Below are 24053 nucleotides of genomic sequence, written 5' to 3' on the forward strand. Positions count from 1 at the left end.
AATATAGTTAAGGCTCTGAAATGTACTTGAAGAGTTAAAGTACAAAGTATTTTAACCGGGTGTTTATGTGCAAAGCCAGCTGTAACCTTACGTCATATAAGAAGGCTATTAAACTTAAAAGTTCCCCACCAGATACACGTCTTAAGACTGGCACAGGAAAAAACTGGCCCAAACTGTGATGTGACGAATCATGCAAGTAGACCAACTTTAAACATCCACACCAGTCACACGTCTTAAAGGGATTGTGACATAAAAAGTTTTTGTAAATGTTCTTATTATTTTTAGGTTTCTGAGCTCAATTGCACCCAAAACACTTAACATTCAGTAGATTTTCCGTGGTCTGTGGTTTTCTGGTTCAAGTGCTCTGATTTCTTTTGAAGAAAAAAACGAAAAATAAATAAAAATAATGTCATGAAACCTTTAAAACTGGCCTAGAATTGGTTTCCAAACAGTGATGTGACGAATCATGCAAGTAGACCCACCTCTTCTAAAACACACCAACATATTTGGCTATCCAAGTACCACCATTATAATTTATGACTGTTAAAATTACAGTAGACCTATCACATCGTATTCAGCTATACTTTACATGAACCGGTAACTCAAGAGATAAATGTATTCCGAATAAGGATGTAATTTTCACAGTTTTCACATTATGGTAATGGTACCACTAAAACTGGCACTTTAACTCTTGCAATTCACCCACAAACAGAAAAGTCAAGAGATAAGATTTACAACTGTATTTAATTATATTTATTTAAAACACTGCAAGTGAGATACAGTATTAATCTCACACACGCACGCATGCGCGGCTAGCGCGCGCGCACACACACACACACACACACACACACACACACACACACACACACATACACACACATACACACACACACACACAATTTGAGTTATCATGAATTAAAATAAAGTAACTAGTCTGTTTTGAAAATAAAGTAGTAGAATGTACAGATACTTAAAAATTTAACGAGGGCGTTGAACCAGCTGTGCCCGCAAGCTACGGCTCACACTGGTTTTTTTCTCCCCCTGCAAGTGAGTTGCCACAGGGAAGCTTGAACTTGAAGTTCAACAGACTCATTGTTTTTTGTCTTGTTTCGCCGTCTTAATGATAATAAAATATCAGTACTTTCCCGCTTGCTGTTTCCCCAAAGTCATGCAACAGTAGGAATGATGCGTGGAGGAAAACTAATTAATTCAGAGGAAGAAGTCATTCGGCTATATTTATTTATGTAAAAACAATAATTATTGACTATTAATCATTTCAAATGAATCCTCGCAGTCTGGATTCCTGCCAGCAAAGTGCAATAGTTGAATTTGTGGCAATATGTATACACTAAGAGCTTCTAGCTATTTATGCACAACAAAAAAAACATGCTAATCAATTCAAAGTTTTCCCTGAAAGAGGAGCAAGCAAAAGTGAATCGGTGTTGTTACAAGCTTGTAGTTAAAGGTAAATTGTAATCCAGTATTGCTTTTAAAGCCATCTGTTTAGTCAACAATTGCTTGTGTCTTTCATGGGGCTTCGAACTAGATCTGCATGATTCTTTATCATAATTAAAAATCACACGCATACATTTTTATACATGCATCAGAGGCACAGTGGAGTTTCCAGCCAATCACGTGAACCTGAATGAATTCAATTTTCATAAAGCTAAGGCCCCCTTAACTGAGAGAAACACCCACTATATAAACTCTTCAAGTTTGGAAACTTAAATGATACCATACCAATTGGTATTGCAATTTATATTATTGTTATCGTTGATTACCGGTAGTCATCTTTACAACGAGGTATAACTTGTAAGGAGCATGCACTTTTCGAATAAACAACACAGCTAAACTTGTGAGTAGTGCCCACCAATTGATGATATTCACACGGCTGCCATCTTGCCAGCAAGGTGGTAACTAGGTGACACTTCCCACAGAGAGCCCATTCATACAAACAGAAAGTCCTCTCTAATTATATTAAACAACGTCAAAATCACCAACATTGCAGCTGTAGGGAAAGCTTGAATTATCCTCTTTCAATCTGTAAAGTTTTTGTTTAATAAATATCCACCGTAGACATTTTATGAGCTACTTCCTGTCAATAAAGGCCACACGTATCTGGATCTTTTGCTAAACGCACATTTCTTTGTGCGTTTGGGCCTTTCAGCCACACGCAAACGGCGTTTTCGGCCACTCAAACGGAGGTTTTTGGAAACGGATAAATAAGTGAAGATTTTCGAAAATATCCGGATCAGTGGAGCTGTGTAGTCATGTGAAACGGAGCTTTTGAGAAACAATGATGTCACCGCTTATTAGCGCATATCATTTTTACTATAATTAGGTGAGAAATGCAGCTTGTGCCTGCATGGAAACTACGGATATCTATCCGATTGTTCATGTTTATATATCACTGTTAACAACTTTAAAACTTATCATAATGTTGAATCAACTGCAGCGAGCAAAGGCTGCTCTGCTGCATCCAATAATAAATATATCTGCTATAGTCCAGTGCGGACTGGTGATTTCATCGAGTGACAATGTTAATTGCGGACCGCTACAGATAAACTGTGAGAGACCCTGTGCGCTGCTGCGCACATGGCACACCCTTGACTGCATTTGTCACTGTGTCTGCAATGCCGACACAATGCGCGTGTGAGAACTTTTATTAGCCTACATTATAACGTGACATTTATTATACACCTTGAAAATATAGCCACTCTACAAGTGTGGACACTTCTATTTACTGTGCAGGACTTGCCAAGTCGCCAGAGCAATGGTAAACTGTCTATCATTTTTAAATATAGGCTATATGGAGAGAAAAGTCGAGAGTCGGGATTTACGCACATACAGTAGTGTGACATGCTGACAGACAATGAAAGAAACATGTTCCACTTCCACTCACAATTTAGGTGGCTTTTAAAATGCGGTACTTATTCCTTCATTAAAAAGTGTAAATATAAAATCAAATATAATATAGCCTACAATTGAAACCTGCTACTGCAGTGATTTTATCCTGTGTTCAATGCGTTTCTGCGTTTGTGTGTGGACATAGATATATCTGTCGTATGGCCAGGGATTTTTTCTAAAACGGAGGACGAAAATATCCGTTTTGTAAAAGATCCAGAGTAGTGTGGCCTGGGCCTAAGTATCAGAGTATGGAAGCGCTCGTTATCAGTAAAGCAACCTCCTGCTGTCTACCACTGTGCAAATCTTGCCTGTAAATCTCTGGAAGAAAGACTTTTGTTCCTCACTTTGTGGAATGGCTTTGATTTCACATGGCCTCTCTCTCAGAACTTGGTCATAAGTTTGGAAATGGTACCAGGGCTGGCACCAATTAACACCATCGGCATCGGGGCCCATGACGTAAAACACCGTCAAGGTCATGTGCCCGAGACGGAGATTGATAATCTCCTAGAGGCGCTTGCTGACGATGGGCAAATTTTTTTTTTTTCTAAGATATTTTTTTGCGGCTTACGCCTTTTATTGATTTTTGAAGGGACAGACAGTAGGCTGACAGGTAACGGGAGAGAGATGGGGGGTTGACATGCAGTAAAGGCCGTGTCGGGTCCGGGAGTCGAACCCGCGGCACACTGCGACTGGATTACCAGTCCGGTGCCCAGACCGTTACGCTACGGCCTGGGCCGGGCACATTTTATTAATGGATTAAATAGGCCCGGGTCCTCAAGGTGATAAAATTGTTAATACTGCCACACTACGTACCCCCTTTCCGTTATGCTAATTTCTGTGTTGTCACTGCTGTTTTAGCATACTGACTCATCAGGTCGTAGAGCCTTCATCCTACATCTTACTCCTTCCACTAAGGTTGGGCGATATGCCAATTTTTTTCAACCGCCCATCGTCCGACAAATATTCGCCGATTAATGATGTATTCGTGTCATAAAAGTAAAGTGAGAACAGCTCACTGCAGGTCGCAAAAAAGCCAGATCTACAAGCTCTCAAGGCGCCGCGTCCTGCCTGTTTTTGCAGCTCCGTTCGCTAGGCGTTGAGAGCTTGTAGATCAGTCTGTTTCTGCAGACTGCAGCGCAGCTGTGCAGCCAGGGTAACTTGCTCCCTTGCTACCCCGCAACGGCGGTCCGTCGGAGGCTCGGAGCGGAGCCCAGAAGCTGCTGCGGCCTGGCTGCTGCTGATCTACAAGCTCTCAAGGCATCGCATCCTGCCTGTTTTTGCAGTGCCGTTCGCTACGCGTTGAGAGCTTGTAGATCTGTCTATTTTTGCAGCGTTGTCAATAACAATAACTTAGATTACAGGCGGATATGAAGTTCAATCAGTGGGTTGCAGCACCAGTAGGGGCTACACACTAAGCTAACGCTAAGCTAACTTATGATCCCTGAGCCTATACACTTACACTAGTAGACAGTTTTGTGCATTCTGTTGTGACTGTATATTATTAAACTGCATGGGTCTGGACTCCGGAGCTTAAACAACATGTAGGCTACATCCTCCCAGCTCCCAGGCTGAGGGCTCACAGCCTTTACTCTGGCTGGCGGCTGCCGTAAGTGCCGTGCCCCGGTGCCCGATGCTGCTGAGTGCGGGGACTGTGGGAGCATACATTATAACGGGAGGAGGTGATTTCCACCCGGCCGCTGTTACTACTTTGCTGGGCCAAATTGATTCACATGTTGCTCACACTTTACATGGCGAGAAATCGCCTAATAAAAATATTCGGCGATTGGATTCGTATATTCGCGATTGACGATGTATTCGTATCGTCACCCAACCCTACCTTCCACCCAACACTCCCTGTTGACAACTGCCGCCCCAGCCCATAGGATTACGTGCAGTGACAATTCTCCCTGACAAGTGCCCCTAAACATTGATTTTGATATCATAGTACCTTCATAGTACCTTTTTTTTAAAGCGTGAATATGTCTGTGTTCCTCAGGGGAACTCAAAATGAGGGCATACTGGACGCGACGGAAGAGCCCGGCCAAGATGATGAGCAGCCAGGACCCTCACGCAGGAAACGACAGCAGAGCATGTCGGAAACCATGCCCCTTTACACACTCTGCAAAGAGGATCTGGACAGCATGGATAGAGAGGTAAGAGACACCACCTGTTATCACCACTATTATCATCAAACAAAATACACTTATTCATATTGGTGGCCAAACGCATTTTGGATCGGATGACAGAGTTTTGCCACCTGAAGGACTTCCTCATATAATGGGGCTTCATGGGTGAAATGTTGTTTGCGTATGTTTTTTATCTAAAAAAATATATTCAAACGAAACGTGCCCTTTGGTTAGTCGATTAATTGACGAAAGTAATCGATCCCTTGGAAGATAATCGATAGTTGCAGCTCTAATCATGAGGTGGAACACCATAGAGGACAACCCCACACCGACATCACCTCCAGCTTCCTGGAGGGGTCACAGCATGTGCAGCTCTCTGGAACATGTCATGTGATGCTCAGGGCTGGCAGTGTAGGAGTGCTTGGCAGTCGTTTCTGGCTGACAGAAGATTATTCACATGTACAAACAGAAGGAAAAGCACCAGACCAGTGCATCTGTTCATCCTTTAGTCTCTCACATCCTGTGGCATCCATTTTGGTACTCAAATCCCTCTCCTATGCCATCATTTCAGCTCCATCTACACTCCATATTCTCATCTTGCATATGCTCTTTGTTACTGATAGGCAGGTGAAGTGAGCACTTTGAGGTCTGCTCAATGGAGTTTGATAATGCATGGGCGTTATATATATTATATATATGGAGGAAAATTTGCAGGTCCTCTCAGTACGTAGGTATTACTCATATTGAGCTCAATAGAAGAGCGTGTTGCGTGTTCACATGTGACACGTGACAAGCGTTTTCAGTTCATGACACGTGATGCTGGGTCTTCTTTTGAAAAGGATATTGTTGATTTAATCACATTTGTTGTTGTTGGAGAAGGTAAAGCATCTTATCAAACAGTTGCAAGAAAATCCTATTGCGTCAGGTGATTCAAGGTAAATTGCCTTTGTGATAGAAATCGAATCTGTCCTTTCGTCCCAGTCTTATTTCACACCTCACCTACCTTTTATTACTGTCGTGCACATGCACAATGCACCTCGCCTACCTTTTATTACTGACATGCACATGTGCTAGCTCATCTGTGATCACCTCCGTTATGAAATCTCGTTGGCGTGCTCACTTTTGACCTTGACATCCACCAGAGGTCACGGACCTTTCTTGTAAATGGTATAATGTCTGGGGGTTTTGATCGAATGCTGCGGATATTTAGGATGATTAGTCACGCTTTGAATGATGTAGCCATTCCTGTTCTCAGGGTGCTAAACCCCCTGGCATTATTAATAGTTTAGTTGAACATTGAAGTTCAATTCAATTCAATTCAATTTTATTATAGTGTCAAATCACAACAAGTTGTCTCAAGACACTTCCACCCAGAGCAAGCAATATTGCGACAATGGTAACGAAAAACTCCCCTTTAGGAAGAAACGTCAGGCAGAACCCGACTCTAGGGTGGGCGGCCATCTGCCTCGACCGTGTTGGGTGGGGGGGGGGGGGGGTAGAGGTAGAGGGAGAGTACGTTGCTGTAGCCGTGGGGGACAGTGAGAAAGTGCTGTGCCATGCATTTCTGTAAAAATACCCCTCTTCTCTTTGTGTTAGTGGGAAAGAAGAAAGCTTGCAGCGTTGCATAGCCTCTTAAATAAGCACTGACCTAGAAATACTGGCAAAGCTGCCAGCTATTTTGGGGGCAACAGCGGCTAAGAAAGAGATCAGCCGCTTGGGTTCCTTGTTCGAGCCCTAGACTACTTCTGGCTTGGTGTCAAACTGTCCAAAGTGTCCTTGAGCAAGATACTTGACCCGGGCCGTAACTGCTCTTGAAGGGCAGGTTACTTGGTGCCCTCCCTGTATGGTTTCCTCTGCTGTCTGTGTGGATGTATGTATATGAATGTAATGCACATTGAAAGACACTTTAAATAAAGGCACTATATATGCACCAGCTACCATTTAAATAGTTTTCATTTTATTTCCACATTTCCCCTGCTTCTGCGTATCATGCCATGTGTCTATGCATTTTCCCCCATATGTATCACTGTGAAATCCAGCATGAATATATCTGATATATATATATACTAGTATCACATAATCTGTTATAAGATAGAAAATGACATTGACTGCATTTAATGGTCCATAACGCATCTAATTTTCAATGCCATTCATCACTGTGATAAGCTTTTCATAATCCACAAATCAATTTGTTATTTTATTTTAGCCACATACAGTAGTCATCAAATGTGTGATTGTCCCATCTCAGTGATCGCCCTAAATGCAATTCTACCCCGTGCACCTCGACTTCTCCTTCATAGAACTATTACAGCGGCACGGAACATCTTCGAAAGATTGCCCCCCCCGTTTGTGCACGTTAAGACGTCGTCACAGCTTCTGCGGGAAGCTAGATGGAAATTGTTTCCGTTATTAATCAGGAAATGGTACATTATGTCTGCAGCAGCGCAGGGCCTTTGGTACGATTGTACAGTATGTGTGGTTGTGGTACAGTAGTGTTGCACCGTGAATCAGCACTGACAAAGTACTTCAGTACTACACATAAACCAGTCTGCTCTGAAGGCTATACTGCCGAAACGAGAAATTGCATCTGAGCCATCTTTTATTTTGGAGTGCCGCTTTTTCCATTTAGTTGATTTATGAGTTACGTTATTTTCAAAGCTGAGCACCCTGCACTGCCTTAAACAAAGGGCAGTTTCCATAGGAAGCGCACCTGTTTTTTTTTCTATTTCAGTACTACAGTATTAAAAAAAGGTACCGTAATATACCTACATTGTTGGTCCATTTTTATTTAAAAAACATGTTTTGAAGAAGAAAACGATGCCTGAAGAAGGTCAGTATATAGACCGAAAGCTTGCAAATAAATAAATACATAAATGTGACGCATTGTGACCTTGTGGATCTGCTATTTTCACTGTTTGTAATATGGCTACAAAAGTGATCCAGTTATCTGTCGTGGTTCTGTAGTGCACATCCCAGAGTAGTCCATGTGCAAATGTACCAGAGTCGAGCAGGAGTTGGTAATACACGAACAGAACAGAACAGAACATATGGGTTCAGGCTTGGTTGTGGAGCCTGATGGCTACAGGCAAAAGTACTGTTCCCAGTGCCTTGTGCCAGGGGGTGATTAGTCTGTGGCTGAATGAGCTCCTCATCCCCACCAGCACATTTCATCTGCCATCAGGATATTGTGTCATGCCCAGCTTCCTTCTACTCCCTCTACTCTAGACCTGAGGACGATTATGAAAATGTCAGTGTTTTCTGAAAAACCTAGGTTTCTATGTCAGTGGTTCACAAACATTTTCATGTCAAGGAACCCCAAAACTATATTATGTAATTTGCCGCCGACCCCCATCTGAAAATATGTTGTTTCAGGGACCCACCAGAAGCAAAGATTTGAGTTTAAAACGTTCGCTCTGAAATAATATATATTTGCGCCACATTTTCACAAATTTTCAAAAATAGCTCAAATTTTTCAAAATGAGCTTGTAGATCTGCTATTTTTCAAATTGCTAAAGCATAACATAATGCTAACGCCAAAAGGGGTTCCCACCCAGAATGGGTTAACCACCTCCAATTTGTCGAACTCCCAACTACTGTATGGTGCAACTCTTCCTAACCATCTTTTTTCAGTTTGTTGGCATCCCTGTTGTTGATGCTACCCCATGTTTTGCACATTTATATTAGGATCAATAGGATGATATTCAGTCAAAAGACATTTTGAGCAATGCTGTACATCAGGGGTTTTCCCAAACGGCATGTTGTTCACTTTCAGAAAATAGTGCTTTAATCCTTTAACAAAAACCTTTTTGTTTTTACAAAATAGAAGAAAAACTAATTGTCACTTGCCCTACTTTTTTTTTTTATATAATTTTTATCCCACGATTTTGCAACCCAGTTTTTTCACCCAGTGCCAATTATCTAATGTAATCCTGGGCGCTACACTTCCTCTGCCAACCTGGGGGGGGCAGCGGACTGACCGCATGCCTCCTTCTATGCATGAGGAGTCCAAGCTGCTTCTTTTCACCTGACAGGGGGGAATTTCCCTGGCCGGACGTAGCACGTGGAAGGAACACGTTATTCCGACCAGTTCCTTTCCCCTCCATCAGGTGCCCTGGCTGGCCAAGTTTTAGAGACCAGGATTACTGCATGTTTTTGTGAGGGTACCAACCCTAGGGGACACGGGGAGAACATGCAAACTCCACACAGAAAGGCCCTTTCGCCAACCCCACCTCGGGTATGGGCACTGATGACGCGGATGAGGGAACACGCCCTACCTTTTTAATATGAGCTTGTGACTATATACATTTTTGATCCATTGGAAAACGCACAAGGTTTCCGCAACAATCTTTTGATTTGTTGATTATCAGCCAAGAACTTGAAGAAACTTCAGCTGGACTTGAATGTAGAATAGATAATGTACTTGTTTCCACTTGTAGGAGGATGTTGCAAACATGTGCAGTTTTCCGTGTCAACAATGTTCAACCGTGGTGGGATTCGGCTTATTAATTTTAATGATGAACTGAGAAATTGACCCGCTAATGTATCAATTGCTCATCTTCACTGTGCCCCTGAATACTGAGAAACGGATGAATTAGTCCCAACATGATCAGTCATTCAGAAAAGTGGGAAGCTGGTGGTTTGCACAATAGTCCAAATGCATTAGCACTAAGCTAAATGCTGTGTCCATTTGCAAATTAATTAATTGATTGAATGGCGAAGGCACTAGGACTAATGCTTGTTTCATCTGTGAAAAAGGTCATCAATCATTCATGCTTTCATTTCAAACCACGTGAAGGCAGACGTATTGCGTGGCAGAGATTGGTGATCATCAAATGTCTATGTTGTGAGAATCAGTGCCATCGTCTATTAAATAACCCCATGCAGCCTTGATTATGCATAGCTTTGTGTGTGTGTGTTCATAGCATGGAATATGATGATGTATGATGATAAGAGCGCCCCTCAGTCACTTCACACAACCTGGCTCCAGGTTCCTGGCTGGGTCTGAGCACGGAAATAGCATTTCTTCACCACCAAGTGTCACTGTTGCGCAGCCACACACACACACAGTCACACACACACACACACACACACACACACACACACACACACACACACACACACACACCACTCACTTCAGACGGGTCAGTCCTGCTAATGATATGGAGAAGCGTAATCACTAGGGATGGAGCTGTTTGATAGCCATTGAGCCGGTGTGATCTGCTCGCAATGGGGGGTGTTCCCGCAAGGCGTGTGTAAATGTGACAGGTTGAATGTAAAACTCGAAAGAGTTAAGACATCAACTCATTCAAGACTTGTGTGAGGCTTAATCTGAATGAATTGTATGTTGAGAGGTGAAATTTGTTCGTGATTTACCCATTCACTTTTTATTTACAATTAGCCAATTGATTATTTCATTCAGATGCTATTTGTTGAATATGATGTATTGAGCAACGGATTTTTGTCCCTGGGTAATTAATTCATGAGGCATATACACTGTACAGTTTGTGCCTCCATGTTCTTTATAATATGTTTTGCTGACGCCATGCAGATTTAGACACCATGGTTTTCTAGGGTGAGTGAGTATACCCATGACACACCACGTGCATGCACACAGAAGAGACATAGCAAGTATTATTATTGGAGCGTGCCTCCTGCTGGAAATGTGTGCTCCATTGAGCGTACCTTTTTAGTTCTTTGTGCTTTAGTACAGCGGTTCCCAAAGTGGGGTCCGCGGACCCCTAGGGGTACGCGACGCATAGCCAGGGGGTACCCCAAGCCCCCTCAAAAAAAAAAAAAAAAAAAAAAAAAACGTTTTTTTTTTTTTTTTTTTTTTTTTTTTTTTGAGGGGCTAGTGAATCATGGTGTGTGTGTGATATGAAATGTCCAGTACCTCCCCAGTGCCTCCCCAAGTGCCACCCCGGTGTCTGCCCTGCAGTGTCTGCCCAGTGCCTCCCCAGTGTCCGCCATGGTGCCTCCCCAGTGGCTCCCCAGTACCTCCCCAGTGTCCCCTGAGTGCCTCCCCAGTGTCCCCCTGAGTGCCTCCCCAGTGTCTCCCCAGTGCCTCCCCAGTGTCCCCCTGAGTGCCTCCCCAGTGTCTCCCCAGTGCCTCCCCAATGTCTCCCCAGTGTCCCCTCAGTGCTTCCCCAGTGCCTTCCCAGTGTCCCCCCAGTGCCTCCCCAGTGTCCCCCTGAGTGCCTCCCCAGTGTCCCCCTGAGTGCCTGCCCAGTGTCTCCCCAGTGCCTCCCCAGTGTCTCCCCAGTGTCCCCTCAGTGCCTCCCCAGTGTCTCCCCAGTGCCTTCCCAGTGCCTCCCCAGTGTCCCCTCAGTGCCTTCCCAGTGCCTCCCCAGTGTCCCCCGGAGTGCCTCCCCAGTGCCTCCCCAGTGCCCAGCCGAGTGCCTCCCCAGTGTCCCCCTGAGTGCCTCCCCAGTGTCCCCCTGAGTGCCTCCCCATGCTCCCCAGTGTCTCCCCAGTGTCCCCTCAGTGCCTCTCCAGTGTCCCCCTGAGTGCCTCCCCATGCTCCCCAGTGTCTCCCCAGTGCCTCCCCAGTGTCCCCTCAGTGCCTTCCCAGTGCCTCCCCAGTGTCCCCTCAGTGCCTCCCCAGTGTCCCCTGAGTGCCTCCCCAGTGTCTCCCTGAGTGCCTCCCCAGTGTCCCCCTGAGTGCCTCCCCAGTGTCCCCCTGAGTACCTCCAGAGTGCCTCCCCAGTGCCTCCCCAGTGTCCCCCTGAGTGCCTCACGAGTGCCTCCCCAGTGTCTCCCCAGTGCCTCCCCAGTGCCTGCCCAGTGTCCCCCCAGTGTCTCCAATAGCAATACAAGAGCAATAATACAAATTAATCTTAATTTATTAATCTTATTAATTAATTATTGAATCAAATTAATTAATTCATCAAAATTTTCGACGCAAGAAGGCCCCCCTGCGGCCTGCGCCCAGCACCATGCCAAAGCTTTTTCCTGTAAATATATTGTTATCTGTGTTGCGAGGATGAGGGGGTACCTGGAAAAATATCTACCCCAAAAGGGGTACCTGGTCCAAAAAAGTTTGGGAACCCCTGCTTTAGTACACAGTCAGTGTAACCTTCAACCCCAGAGGGTTCAGAATGCAATATAGAAGTAGCAGCCCTGATTTGAATGCAGGGAATTAGGCTGTTGACTTTCTTGCAAGCAAGAGCAAATCCCCCAACCAACATCTCTACTTTGTGTTGTGGAAGAGTAAAGAGAAAGTAAAGTGCAGGACTCTGGTAGTCTTTTTGAAATGTCATCCCTTGCAGCCTGCCTCGGGTAACGGCTGTGTGTGTGACATTCTTAAACTTTAACAGAACTTTGCGGGTGAAAGAAAAATGGCAGACCTAATTGGCTAGAGCTCTGCACTTATCTCAGGTAGACAGGCTCACATTTTAAATGTCACAAATGGTTACATGAAGGAATCTGTCAATTTACCAGGAGCATGTGTAACAGATGCACATGTACCAGCTAGGTGACCTTTCCTTGAAATAGTTTTCCTTTGTGTGTTGCATGATAGCTGGGACTGTCTGCTGTCTCCTATTCATTTTGCAGTTCGCTGCACCATGCAGGCTAATTAGATGTGTATGAATCGTTATGGGTCTGAGTGTGCATTGCATTAGTGTGTGTGTGTGTGTGTGTGTGTGTGTGTGTGTGTGTGTGTGTGTGTGTGTGTGTGTGTGTGTGTGTGTGTGTGTGTGTGTGTGTGTGTGTGTGTGTGTGTGTGTGTGTGTGTGTGCGCTCTATTTACCCCTTTTTTTGTCAATTAATTCCTCCCCACACGTCTGTGTTGTCACTGCTGTTGTACCCGTGTGCAAGTTGTCTAATGAAGTGAAAGCTGTCATCTGGTGATGTTTGCATTGCAAAGACATTGTATAGATTTCACAAATCTATACAAGGAGCTTTTGCACAAAACAACACCTGGACCTCTTTGGTGGGGACGTAACAACTACAAAGAAAGGTAAGAAAGCCTTCTAGCATGGAATTCTCCTTTAACAATGAGTAGATTGTGCTTTTTTCTTAAGGAGCACAGATAATAATCATAGCCTTGGCTGTCTAGCCAGAGTTGGCCCATCTGTAGACCTTTTTGTTATCAAACTATTGTTGAGATGTTTTCCTTTTTCTCCTCAATATAGCTGCTATGCCCATGTGTATAGATCCTGTCACTGCCAATCCCTACTGTCTAGTAAACACCCCAGCCCTGCCAGCTAAGCTTCCCACCCGTGAAAACAGCCACATCTGTAGACCTGACTACAGAATGCTGTCAATGCTCCTAGCCAGGGCCAGAGCACAGCCTTTCACTTTGTGATGGCTGAATGCCTCTGTGGTATTCGCATTCAGACCTTCACACCATTGTCATATCAGAAGCTACCAACGGTATGATTATAATAAGGCACAGACTGTACAGCACAAACATTTCCCTGCTCATATGCCTACTGTATGAGTATGTGACACAAAGTATTTGAATCTCGAGTCTTAATCTAACATTTTCTCATTGGCTTTATGTCCTCGATTGATACCTTGTAAAAAGATAAAAAGCCTTCCAAAATAATAACGTTGCACACTCATTTGTGAGCTTGTAGATCGGCTATTTTCTGCAAATAATTGATAATCGATAGATTGGTAGCCAACTATAAATTCATGTCATTCTTGTGCCTTTCCATCACAAGAGAGGAAACACTGAATTCTTGAAAGAAAGGATGAAATGGCACAGACATCTCTGTACATTCGTTCTGCTTCCTATAGCTCAGCCATCACTGACTGCATAGCATTTGGAGCCAAATATTTTACAGTCACAGGCACATAAACAACAGCACATTAATGAATTCAGTTTTATTCATGATTCCTTCTGGTCTTTTCAAGCCTTCATTTTTCAATTTAAACTTTTCCAAATCCAAGCCTTTGAACCTTTGAACAAACATTGGTTCAGTTCATTTTGCAGCCATGTCTGAAATGTGATGTTTGAGTACAGCGTTAAGAATTGGCTACAGTATGTCTTTGAACTGACTTGGAATGTAGCTCTCCTGATGGGTTCTCTAGTCTGATATTTTAGTGTGTCACCCTTGAAACGGATTCCAATTTGATACCTTCCCCTTTCTCTGTTAAATTAAAGATAGGCAGTACATGATATTTGTTTGTTAAAGTAAGTGTTAAATTACTCTATATTCTGATAGCAAGCAGATGTACAATTGGAACTGGAACACTATAGATGTTAAGCTTATAAATGGGAACTCTGTCCTGGTTGGCTGAAACTGGCAACCCACCAGTTACAGATCCTCAGATCCTCAAGGAGCCCTGGAGGTCCCAGCACGCCACGTTGAGGATTCATACAGTTTGATTTATACAGTTTGATGATTGGTAAACTCTGTGTTAGTGAGACACGGTGTAAGAGCTTGCATGTCCTCAGAGATGTGGCTTTTTGGCCTCAGGATCACAGGGGGATCTTTTTGAGTCAAAGACATCCTTGGCCGTTCAGTGCCTAGTGCTATTGATCTCCTATGCTTGCTGAGGTGACATCCTTGGGCAAAACGCTAGAGGACAATCCAAGGCATGACTCTGCAAAATGTCACCATCGATCCAAGGCATCCCCCATCCCATTGTTGAGCCTGAGGCAGGCAGTCTACTAGTCTAGTAACATACATCACATTTTGGTACTCGGGTTGTAAACCATCTATATATATCTCCCTATGAAGTTGAAGTTTGTCATCTGTGTGTGTTTCTGGCTGTGTGCCCGGATTATGCCCAAATGTGGACAAGCCTGACGCCATGCATCATGATGACTGATGCCATAGACTAGCCTATAAATACTCGGTGCCTGTTCCACAAGTGCAATAATCCAGGTGATGCTCGATACTGATATAGGCAGACACACACAGGGAGGATTTCAGCGCATCAGTGTTTAGCTGAAAGAGTGCTAGATTTCCATAGTTCCATATTTCAGTAACAGGTTTTTATCCCAGACATGCAGCACAGATAGACTTAAGAACTCCTTTATCCCAACGGCCATTAGACTATATAATGAATCAATGGGGGCCGTGGGGGGGAGACGAGGAGGGAGGGGGTTGGTCGGTTGACGTATTTGCCTTGCTTTTTTTTGGTGTTTTGGTGTTCATGCCTTTTTTAACATTTTTTTAACTTTTTACTGCTTTCTATGATGTAATGTATTTGTCTATCTATCTCCATGGTGTGTGACCGAGAGAGTGCCATAGTCTTCAGTGCGGGATAAAGATGCGTCCTGTGGACGCAGTGGTTGTTGGTTTAATGCGCCCAATAGCAATAATCTGCATTTTGGGACGTTGCTATAGGCAAAAAGCGACAACGTTTCGATGTTTCGGTTACATCTTCTGACCTGATGAAGATGTAACTGAAACATCGAAACGTTGTCGCTTTTTTACTTGCACCCTGATAATAAAATAAGGGCTTAAACTGTCTGAGTTGCTCCAGAGCCTCCTTTCCACCCAAATTGTTACGCTTCAACTTCTGGGGCAGTCAGAGTTTCTGATAATTGCTGTACTGCCTTTAGCAGTTTAAACACTTGAGTAGACACAATTACTGTGTACGGAATTTTGTCTCTTTTGTATGGTGTTGCTGAAGGCCAAGCTGTCTTTAGCCGGGTTTGTATCTCTTCCCTCACAAGTAGACCAATTAAACAAAATGCAACATGAACACAGCTGCCAGGTGAAGTGAAAGTAAAGTGAAAGTTGGATTGTGTTATGCATGTAAACGTTTCAGTGAATCTGTTACACCAACATAGCTCTTGTAAATCACTTTTTAAGTATTTATAAAAACCTGTGCTTGTCCAAAAGAGATGTCGACTGCACACCGTTCACGCACAAGAGCATTTGTCATTGCAGGGGAAATGGCAAACACATTTTACTCTGTGAACAAATTTGCCACACAATACATATTTCAAACTGTACACAGTGACTTACTTACATTAGCAAAGGATTGGGCTGTGAGACCATGGCATTATTGTTTTGTTTTGTCATTTATTGTGGTATACACAACTAGAGTAGAGAAATGCTTTTTATCTCTTCTCTTTTTGCTTTGCTTTGCTTGCATCACATAAGTCCTCCTTTCAACTCTTCCCTTTCAGTTCAGTACATTCTTGGAACTGAGAGACACTACTTAATAATTAGAACACAGTGACCTGACCCTGAGAAGTTTGAAAAGCATCCACTGGGACTTAGAGGTCTTTGATGAGATAATAACGTTCCATTGTGTCCTGTCATTGTGTCGTGACGACAGCGACGGAATGTTTCTCCAGCTCATCCCTAATTCATACAGCCGAACAAAGGAAAAGTGGAAGTAACGAGACAGTTGCATGCACTCATGTGGTGTTTATATTTCCACCAGCAACAGGTTTTTTATGGTATGTCCATCATCTAGCCACCAGTCCGTTATAATTTTCTTGGAGTATGATTTGATTTAAACTTTGTAGAGGGTATGTAAACTAAGACGGTGCTGTCTTGAAATCACAGATATATACAGTTGGAACTAGAGTTGTTCCGATCTATCGGTTGGCCGATTTAAATCGGGCGATGTTTAGCTCCTGTTGACTCAATCGGGCGTTGCCAAATTCACCGATATGCAAATCCGATCTTTTATAAAAGACGTTTACAACCAAAATAATTTGCCATTTTAATAAGCACCCGGGTCGAAACAAACCGAGGCTAATTCTTATGTGTTTAGACCTGGTCTGACAGGGTCTCTAGACCCATAACATCACCATGGTAATGATGGTATTCAGATTAGCCATGCGTGCTTCTCCCCCCACCCCAACAGAGTACTCAGCAGCGTTCTGCTCGCTCTGTCAGAGAGAGAACATTTTCGGCTGTCCCCGCAGATAATGTCAATAAACATGCTCCACACAGATAACTTGAATCTCTCCTTTGGCGTTTGTTTGCGTTTCACCTGGCTAAAAAAAAGCAGCAGCAGGCTACACTTATGCAAGTTGAATTAAAAGTTAAATTCATATTGTGACTGAAGTTCAAATCAGAGGCTGCCATCAACCTATAATTTTAGAGATTCTGTCCTGGAAATGTGTCCTGGAAAATATATCCATTAGCTTTCCAAGATGGGTCTATGACTTTGAAAACATTGTGTTTTGTTAAAGTAAAACTGACCGCGAGGCGCAGGTTGCCAGGTTCGTTTCCCAAGCAAATGTGTTGATGAAAACATTGCGTTTTGTTAAAGTGAAACTGACCGCGGGGCGCAGGTTGCCAGGTTAGTTTTCCAAGCAAATGGGTCTATGAAAACATAGTGTGGACTAGTTATCTTATGATGCGGTATATGGAATGTCCCAATGTATTTTTATTTTACTATAGCCTACTATACCTCAGTCAGGTCTAAGTTAAAAGTTTTTTGTTTGTACTGTATTTTTGTTTAGTTACTGCATTCAGCCCTCTCTTTATTCAACGCTTTGATATATTGAAGCAAAAAAGCTACCAGTAATAATACAGTACAGAAAATAAATCGGTATCGGCCGATCATGAAAAAAAAAATTGGTGATCAGGATCGGCCCCAAAAACCGTGATCCGAGCACCCCTAGTTGTAACTTGAGTATGCGTAAGAGTATAGACCAATCTCTCTTTTCACACACACCATGTCATGCAGATTACACACACACACACAGACACTATATGCTGCACTGAGGAGCTTGTCTGTAACTGATGGAGAAATTACTTGTGGAGGTCTCTTTCCTAAGACGATGCTGACACGTTCTACCATCTTTCAGATATAGCTGCGCAATTGCCATCACTTTTATTTTGTGTCAACATGTGTAGCGGTAATGTCAGTGTCATTACAGATCTTACTTTCTGTCTTAATGGACTTGTGCAGGGCTGGTGCAGGAAACACACAACACTTTTTGGTGTTTGGTGTATTGATTGACGGTTATATTATTGGTGGTGATTAAAACCTATTTAACACAAAGCATTTACAATCAGATTAACAGATACATGAATGACAGAAATTGTATAACTGGTAAATGCATGCCGTGCTACCCTTTCATGGCTATAGGTAGAAATGGGTAGTAATGGCATACTGTACACCGGGCATAGGGCTGCATTATTTCTGGCCTTGGTTTGTGTCTACTGACTGAAAGTGAAAACTTTTCTAGTTAGAATCGGACATATTGTCCTGTGGGGAATAGGGTTGGGTGACGATACGAATACATCGTCAATCGCGAATATACGAATCCAATCGCCGAATATTTTTATTAGGCGATTTCTCGGGACGATTTAGCCCAATTAACATGTAATGAGCAACATGTGAATCAGCAAAGTAGTAACAGCAGCCGGGTGGAAATCCCCCGTTATAATGGTATGCTCCCAGCCTCCCACAGTCCCCGCATTCAGCACTGTCAGCAGCCAGCATCGGGCACCGCGGCACGGCACTTACGGCAGCCTGGCTGGGAGTCTGTAGCCTACATGTTGTTTAAGCTCCGGAGTCCAGACCCATGCAGTTTAATAATATACAGTCACAACAGAATGCACACTGCTGTCTCGTGTCTCATCACAATCCCAATGCGCCACCCGTGAGTGGCGGGGGGGGAAATAAAAAAAACTGTCTACTAGTGTTAGTGTATAGGCACGGGGATCATTCATTAGCTTAGCGATTAGCTTAGCGTGTAGCCAATACTGGTGCAACCCACTGATTGAACTTCATCTCCGCCTGTAATCCAAGTTATTTTTATTGACAACTTGAACGAACCCCGACACCAGCGCTGCAAAAATAGACAGATCTACAAGCTCTCAACACGTAGCGAACGGCACTGCAAAAATAGACAGGACGCGATGCCTTGAGAGCCTGTGTGGATCAGCCCGGGGCGGCCGCAGCAGCTTGTGGGCTCCGCTCCGAGCCTCCGACGACCGGTGCGGGGAGGGAAGGGAGCTAGTTACCCTGGCTGCGCTGCAGTCTGCAGAAACAGACTGATCTACAAGCTCTCAACGCCTAGCGAACAGAGCTGCAAAAACAGGCAGGACGCGGCGCCTTGAGAGCTTGTAAATCTGGCTTTTTTGCGACCTGCAGTGAGCTGTTCTCACTTTACTTTTATGACACGAATACATCGTCAATCGGCGAATATTGGTCAGACGATTGGCGGTTGAAAAAAATTGGCATATCGCCCAACCTTAGTGGGGAATGTGTCTGGCAGTGTCTGGCAGCATTTGGCCTGAAATACAAATTGTTTTTGTGGGAAGTCTTAGTATCTAAAATCTGGACGTGAACCCCTTTTGGTGTTTTAAGCATTATGTTACACTTTAGCTATTGAAAAAAAGATCTACAAGCTCATAGCGCGGCACCGAGTGCCGCACTACGAGCTTGTAGGTCTCCTATTTCTTTTTATCGTGGAAATGCGGCACAAATCTTTGAATATATATTCTTTCAGAGCGAAGGTTTTTAACTCAAATCTTTGCTTCTGAGAGGTTCCTGTTCCTGCAACAACATATTTTCAGATGGGGGTCTGTGGCCAATTACCTATAATTCCGTTACCTCTGGTGGTCATTACTGGAAGTTTGGAACTCATTGCAGTTCAGTTGATGCCAATCTAGCAGAGGGAAAGCGACAGGGCACTTACAGTGTCACTCCTATGTGCCAGTTGCGATGGACTCAATTTGCCAGCTCCTTTACGGAGAATGGCAACAGAATCCCTGCTTCAATGACAGATGGGCCAGAGAAGTTATCTGAGCTGGTGACTAGGCTGTTGGCCAATTTGAGGAACCATCGAATTTGCCTGTTTGCAATAAGGCTCCTCTTGGGCAGATGTATACAGTACCTGCTCTGGCCTGTTAGAAGTTCTGTTACATCAAGGCTGTGGAAAGCACACAGCCCTGAAGCCATTGTTGGCATTTACTGTATGTGTTTAAGGAGGAGATTGTGCAAATCAAGCAGAGGTTGGAAGACCATAAAAGTATTATCTGAAAATAAGGCCACTGTTAATAGTATGCCGTTTTATGTTTAAAACGTAAAAAAAAATGCTGGCTTCTGATGCTGGCTACTTAGTAATTGGAAGAAAATAAATATAATAAAAAACATAATCCAACTGTCAAATTGAACTAATAGTTAAAGGAGAGTGAGTGTCCCTCAGCGTTTTACCCGCACGGCCGGTTAAGCACTGGATTCTCTTCAATCGTGTGACAATTATTATTTTTTCTTTCCATCTGTTGTTGTTGTTGTTGTGGGGAATAACTCCACGGACTGTGGTAACTATTGCTTCCTGCTTACGCTGCACAGCGTTTAACCGGTTTGAGACCGCCTACCTTTCTGAAAGTACAAAATATTAAAGTTTAACTTAACTGTAACATCATATGACATGTTGCCCGGCCATTATTTAACGCCATAACTCGGGAGCAGAAGGGGAGAATGTGACCACCTTCTGTGCTGCCGGATTTGAAATGTGCGTGACAATTTATAGACCACAATCAAACATGAAGCAGTTTGATTGCGTGGGTTTCGCTTCGAGGTACATGGTCGTGATACCGGTATGTCAGCAGTCCAGTCTGTTCAGCTTCACCCGTTTGCCAGAGAAGCTTGCGAGTTTACAATGGGGAAGATGGAAATTCACAGGCAAGACATCCCGTCACATTTAAGCAATGTCGAGTCCTTATACAAACAAAAAAGAAAAAAGTATCAAAGGCATGGCACTAGGTCTTTAATCACCTCTTTGGGGCAGCTTACTGATCATCCCTCCATGTGTGCACATACTGGGGTGGAGTGATTACAATAACCTGCCATGTGTTGCATTAGGGCAGAGTAATTACTGGATTGACTGAATTCCTTGAGGACAATGAATATTCTCTCTGATCAGCTTCCATTTGTGCACAGTCCTCCTTGGCAACCTGACAGAAATACCGTCTGTCAACTGCCGAGATAACCAACTAACCTGAGATTTTTTGCCTTTGAATTGTTGGTTCTCTTTGTGTATCAACGGGAAGCCATCCAGTTTTGGTCATTGTTTATATGTTTACAAGCAATTGAGCCAGAATAAATGTTTACTTCTTGAACCCTACCTTTCATTGACCTGGGTCTCCCAGGGGTCTATTCTTGGACCCCCATTCCCTTTTCCCTCTACACCAAATCTCTTCCCCGACAAATTGCAGATTTGGGCTTTATATACCGAGGCTCCCGGGATTGTTTAATTACCTTTGGAGCATATGCCGAAGTATTTACGCCTTTGATCCATGAAAATCCGCTTGAAAACACTCCAATGATTTGTTATTGAGCCGACAAAAACACACTTCCGTGGGGAAGAGCAAAGCTAAGATTGTCCGTACACCCATGTTTAATTTGCGTTGGACTCAGTTTCCCAGAAGCCCTTGCAAGCCGGCGGTTGGTTGATTTCCGGTTACATCATCATAACGCGTCTGCCTCGTCACCAGGTCTGCGACAAATCGTCTGTTTCTTTAAAATTATTACAAAACGGCGAATTAAACACGTAAAACAAATAGAGGGTTTAGCGTATTACGCAGGGGGAGAACATGGATTAAATACTGCATAACCCGCATGGGACACGGGTTATGCAGTTAAACTGTTTTAAAGCTCACAACGTTATGCAGCGTCATGTGTTCTTAGATTGTAGATCTACTATTTTTGTTGAATGTTCACATATTTTCACCAATGTTGGCCTATACAGCATACCCAGAATTGTGTCGGTAGGGTTCAAGTGGTACCTGATCGTAACAAAAACAGTTTGTCGCTGCCTGAACCTCATAGATTTAAAGTTGACATGTCCTTGATGCTACATTTGGATGTCAAATGGAAAGTGTTTAACCTTAATAGCAATGTTTTCAGTTTACATGAATAATGTGCCGTAAGCCGATCTTCACCCATATATTAAACATACGTATCTGTGGGCCTTGTATTGCGTGAATATAAACTTTTTAATCCACCATGAACCAGTACACTCTCATAATTAAACTGTTTTGAAGACTTTAAAGTTTCAAGCGCTCCGGAACCAGCATCGCATTTTGGCCTTTGTTCTGGCCCTGGTGGTCTGGAAAGCATCTGAGATTAATGTAATGAGGAAAGAACCAAGAGAAGAAGCATCCAGTCCAAGTTAGCCATATATTTTCAGAACCATGGACAGCAGCACTTATGCAACTTATCTACAGCAGTGGGTTTCAAACTTTTTGTCCCCAAAACAATGGACAACTTAAAGTCTCAAGGCATATCTATACACACACACACACACACACACACACACACACGCATCCATCATCTGTAAACTGCCCTTGGTTAAGGCAGTGGGTGCTCAGCTTTGAAAACAACTTGACTCATAAACCAACCAAGTGGAAAAAGCAGCACTCCAAATTAAAGGATGCAAGACTGGCTCAGATGCTTAAATGCAAATATTCACTGCCATCTGCATCAGTTTTCTCCATTCCATCCGTTTACTTTGTAGTGCCTCAGGTCTTGTTCCATTTCCACTCTTTGTTCTAGGTTAAGTTTACTGCAGAGGTGTTATATAAGCACTTTTTGAATTGCTATCAGTGCTACAGTCCCACGGGCAAATTGGAAATAATCTGCAGGAGGCCTACTTTTTTTGCTACTGGATCTTCGCCAACGAAGGCTTGATGTTGTCCTATTACCTGTGAATTCCCTGGCTCTTCACAAGCCTGTGGCATCATGTGCTTCTCCTCACAGCTGCAGCGAGTAATTGTAGAGGGCTATATGTATCATATAGTACAATATATTTTGCGACAGCAGCTTTTTCTCCCAATAAGCCAGAGCAAAGAGAGCAGTGAGAGGCCAGACTGCTACATTGACGTCTATTGACTAGTCCTTTTAACGTGATTTGGAAGAAAAGTCTCATTCTGACCATTTGCTTCTGCTTTACTCTGATGTCGATTCTGTCTCACTATTAGGTTATCAATTTCCTAGCGAGACGTAATGACATGAGCTGTCAGACATGGACCCCAGGCGAAGCTTAACATCTTACACTATTTGCCTGAAAACAAGTCATCTGTGCCATTGACTTCAAACCTTAATTGGGATGAATCTCCTGTCGAGCCACTGAATATACAATGAGGCAGCCACCTTTTAAAAAGCTTTTTCCAATGTCTTCATCTTAATCAGTATCAACTTCTCACCTTTGGATCATTAAAGTTTACTTTGGGTTCAAAGTCAGCTTACGGAGACGGACTGTTTATACCCAGCTAATAATTGTTTTGACAACCGGAGTGTAGCATGGTAATTCATTCTTTATCGCAGCGTTTCTGTGGAAACACTGTTTCTTAATTAGTTCAACCACTTTAATTAACACTATCTAACCATCTATTAACACTGTCTAACACTAACGCATCTCAATGCATTGTCAGCATGTAGATCTTTTTACCTATTTTGGAAACATTTTAACAACACAAATCTTGTATGGTGGTCTCTGGAAAACAACAAAAATTAGTCATTATTGTTCAGGGTCTTTTGCTGGAAGGAGATTCTCAAAAAATGGAATATTGAGCGATTGGAACCGTTTTACATTACAAACTTTAGTTAATATGACCTGGCACAAGGACGGTACTGGTGTGAGTGAATTGGACCAGGGGTTCCCAACGATCAAAAATATTTTACACACCTGAATAGAATTCAACAGAATGAGTGAAATACAATGTAAACATGTGACCATTTTTGACCTCGGGACAGTCATCGCGGGATGACTAACTGTTCAGCAGAGTTTCAAAAACTGTTTTCTACTCTAAAATGATCTGAAGCGATATTGGTAATCCTGTAATTTCAGGCTACATTTCACTTCAGAGTTTAAATCGGCATGTAAACATGAAAGGCCGTAAATTGTCTAGTAGTAGCTTACCTCAACACTAAGTCACTGTTTGAAGGGAAATCGTTGCTAAACCCCGAAAATGGCGCTATGACTAAAATATCTAAAAATCACCCCTGTGTGAAGTGAGGGGCGCTAATATATTAAAATCTAACTCATGTTGCTATGATTAGGTGATGTAATGGTGATGTAAAACAAACATGTAATGGCGTTTTTAAAACAAACATTGAACTAAAAACAAACATTAAACC

General features: G+C 43.1%; 1 protein-coding gene across 1 annotated transcript in view; it reads left to right on the plus strand.

The window, feature by feature from the left end:
* The window catches only part of ctdp1 (CTD (carboxy-terminal domain, RNA polymerase II, polypeptide A) phosphatase, subunit 1), a 117728-nt gene that overhangs the window by 31493 nt on the left and 62182 nt on the right, over window positions 1-24053 (plus strand). Inside the window, exon 11 of the mRNA XM_083774942.1 lies at window positions 4904-5060. Coding sequence (XP_083631068.1) covers window positions 4904-5060 — 157 coding nt within the window. The remainder of the gene's footprint in view (window positions 1-4903; window positions 5061-24053) is intronic.

The sequence above is a fragment of the Protomyctophum parallelum genome (genome assembly GCF_964188405.1).
Source record: "Protomyctophum parallelum genome assembly, chromosome: 1".
Taxonomy (NCBI): Eukaryota; Metazoa; Chordata; class Actinopteri; order Myctophiformes; family Myctophidae; genus Protomyctophum; species Protomyctophum parallelum.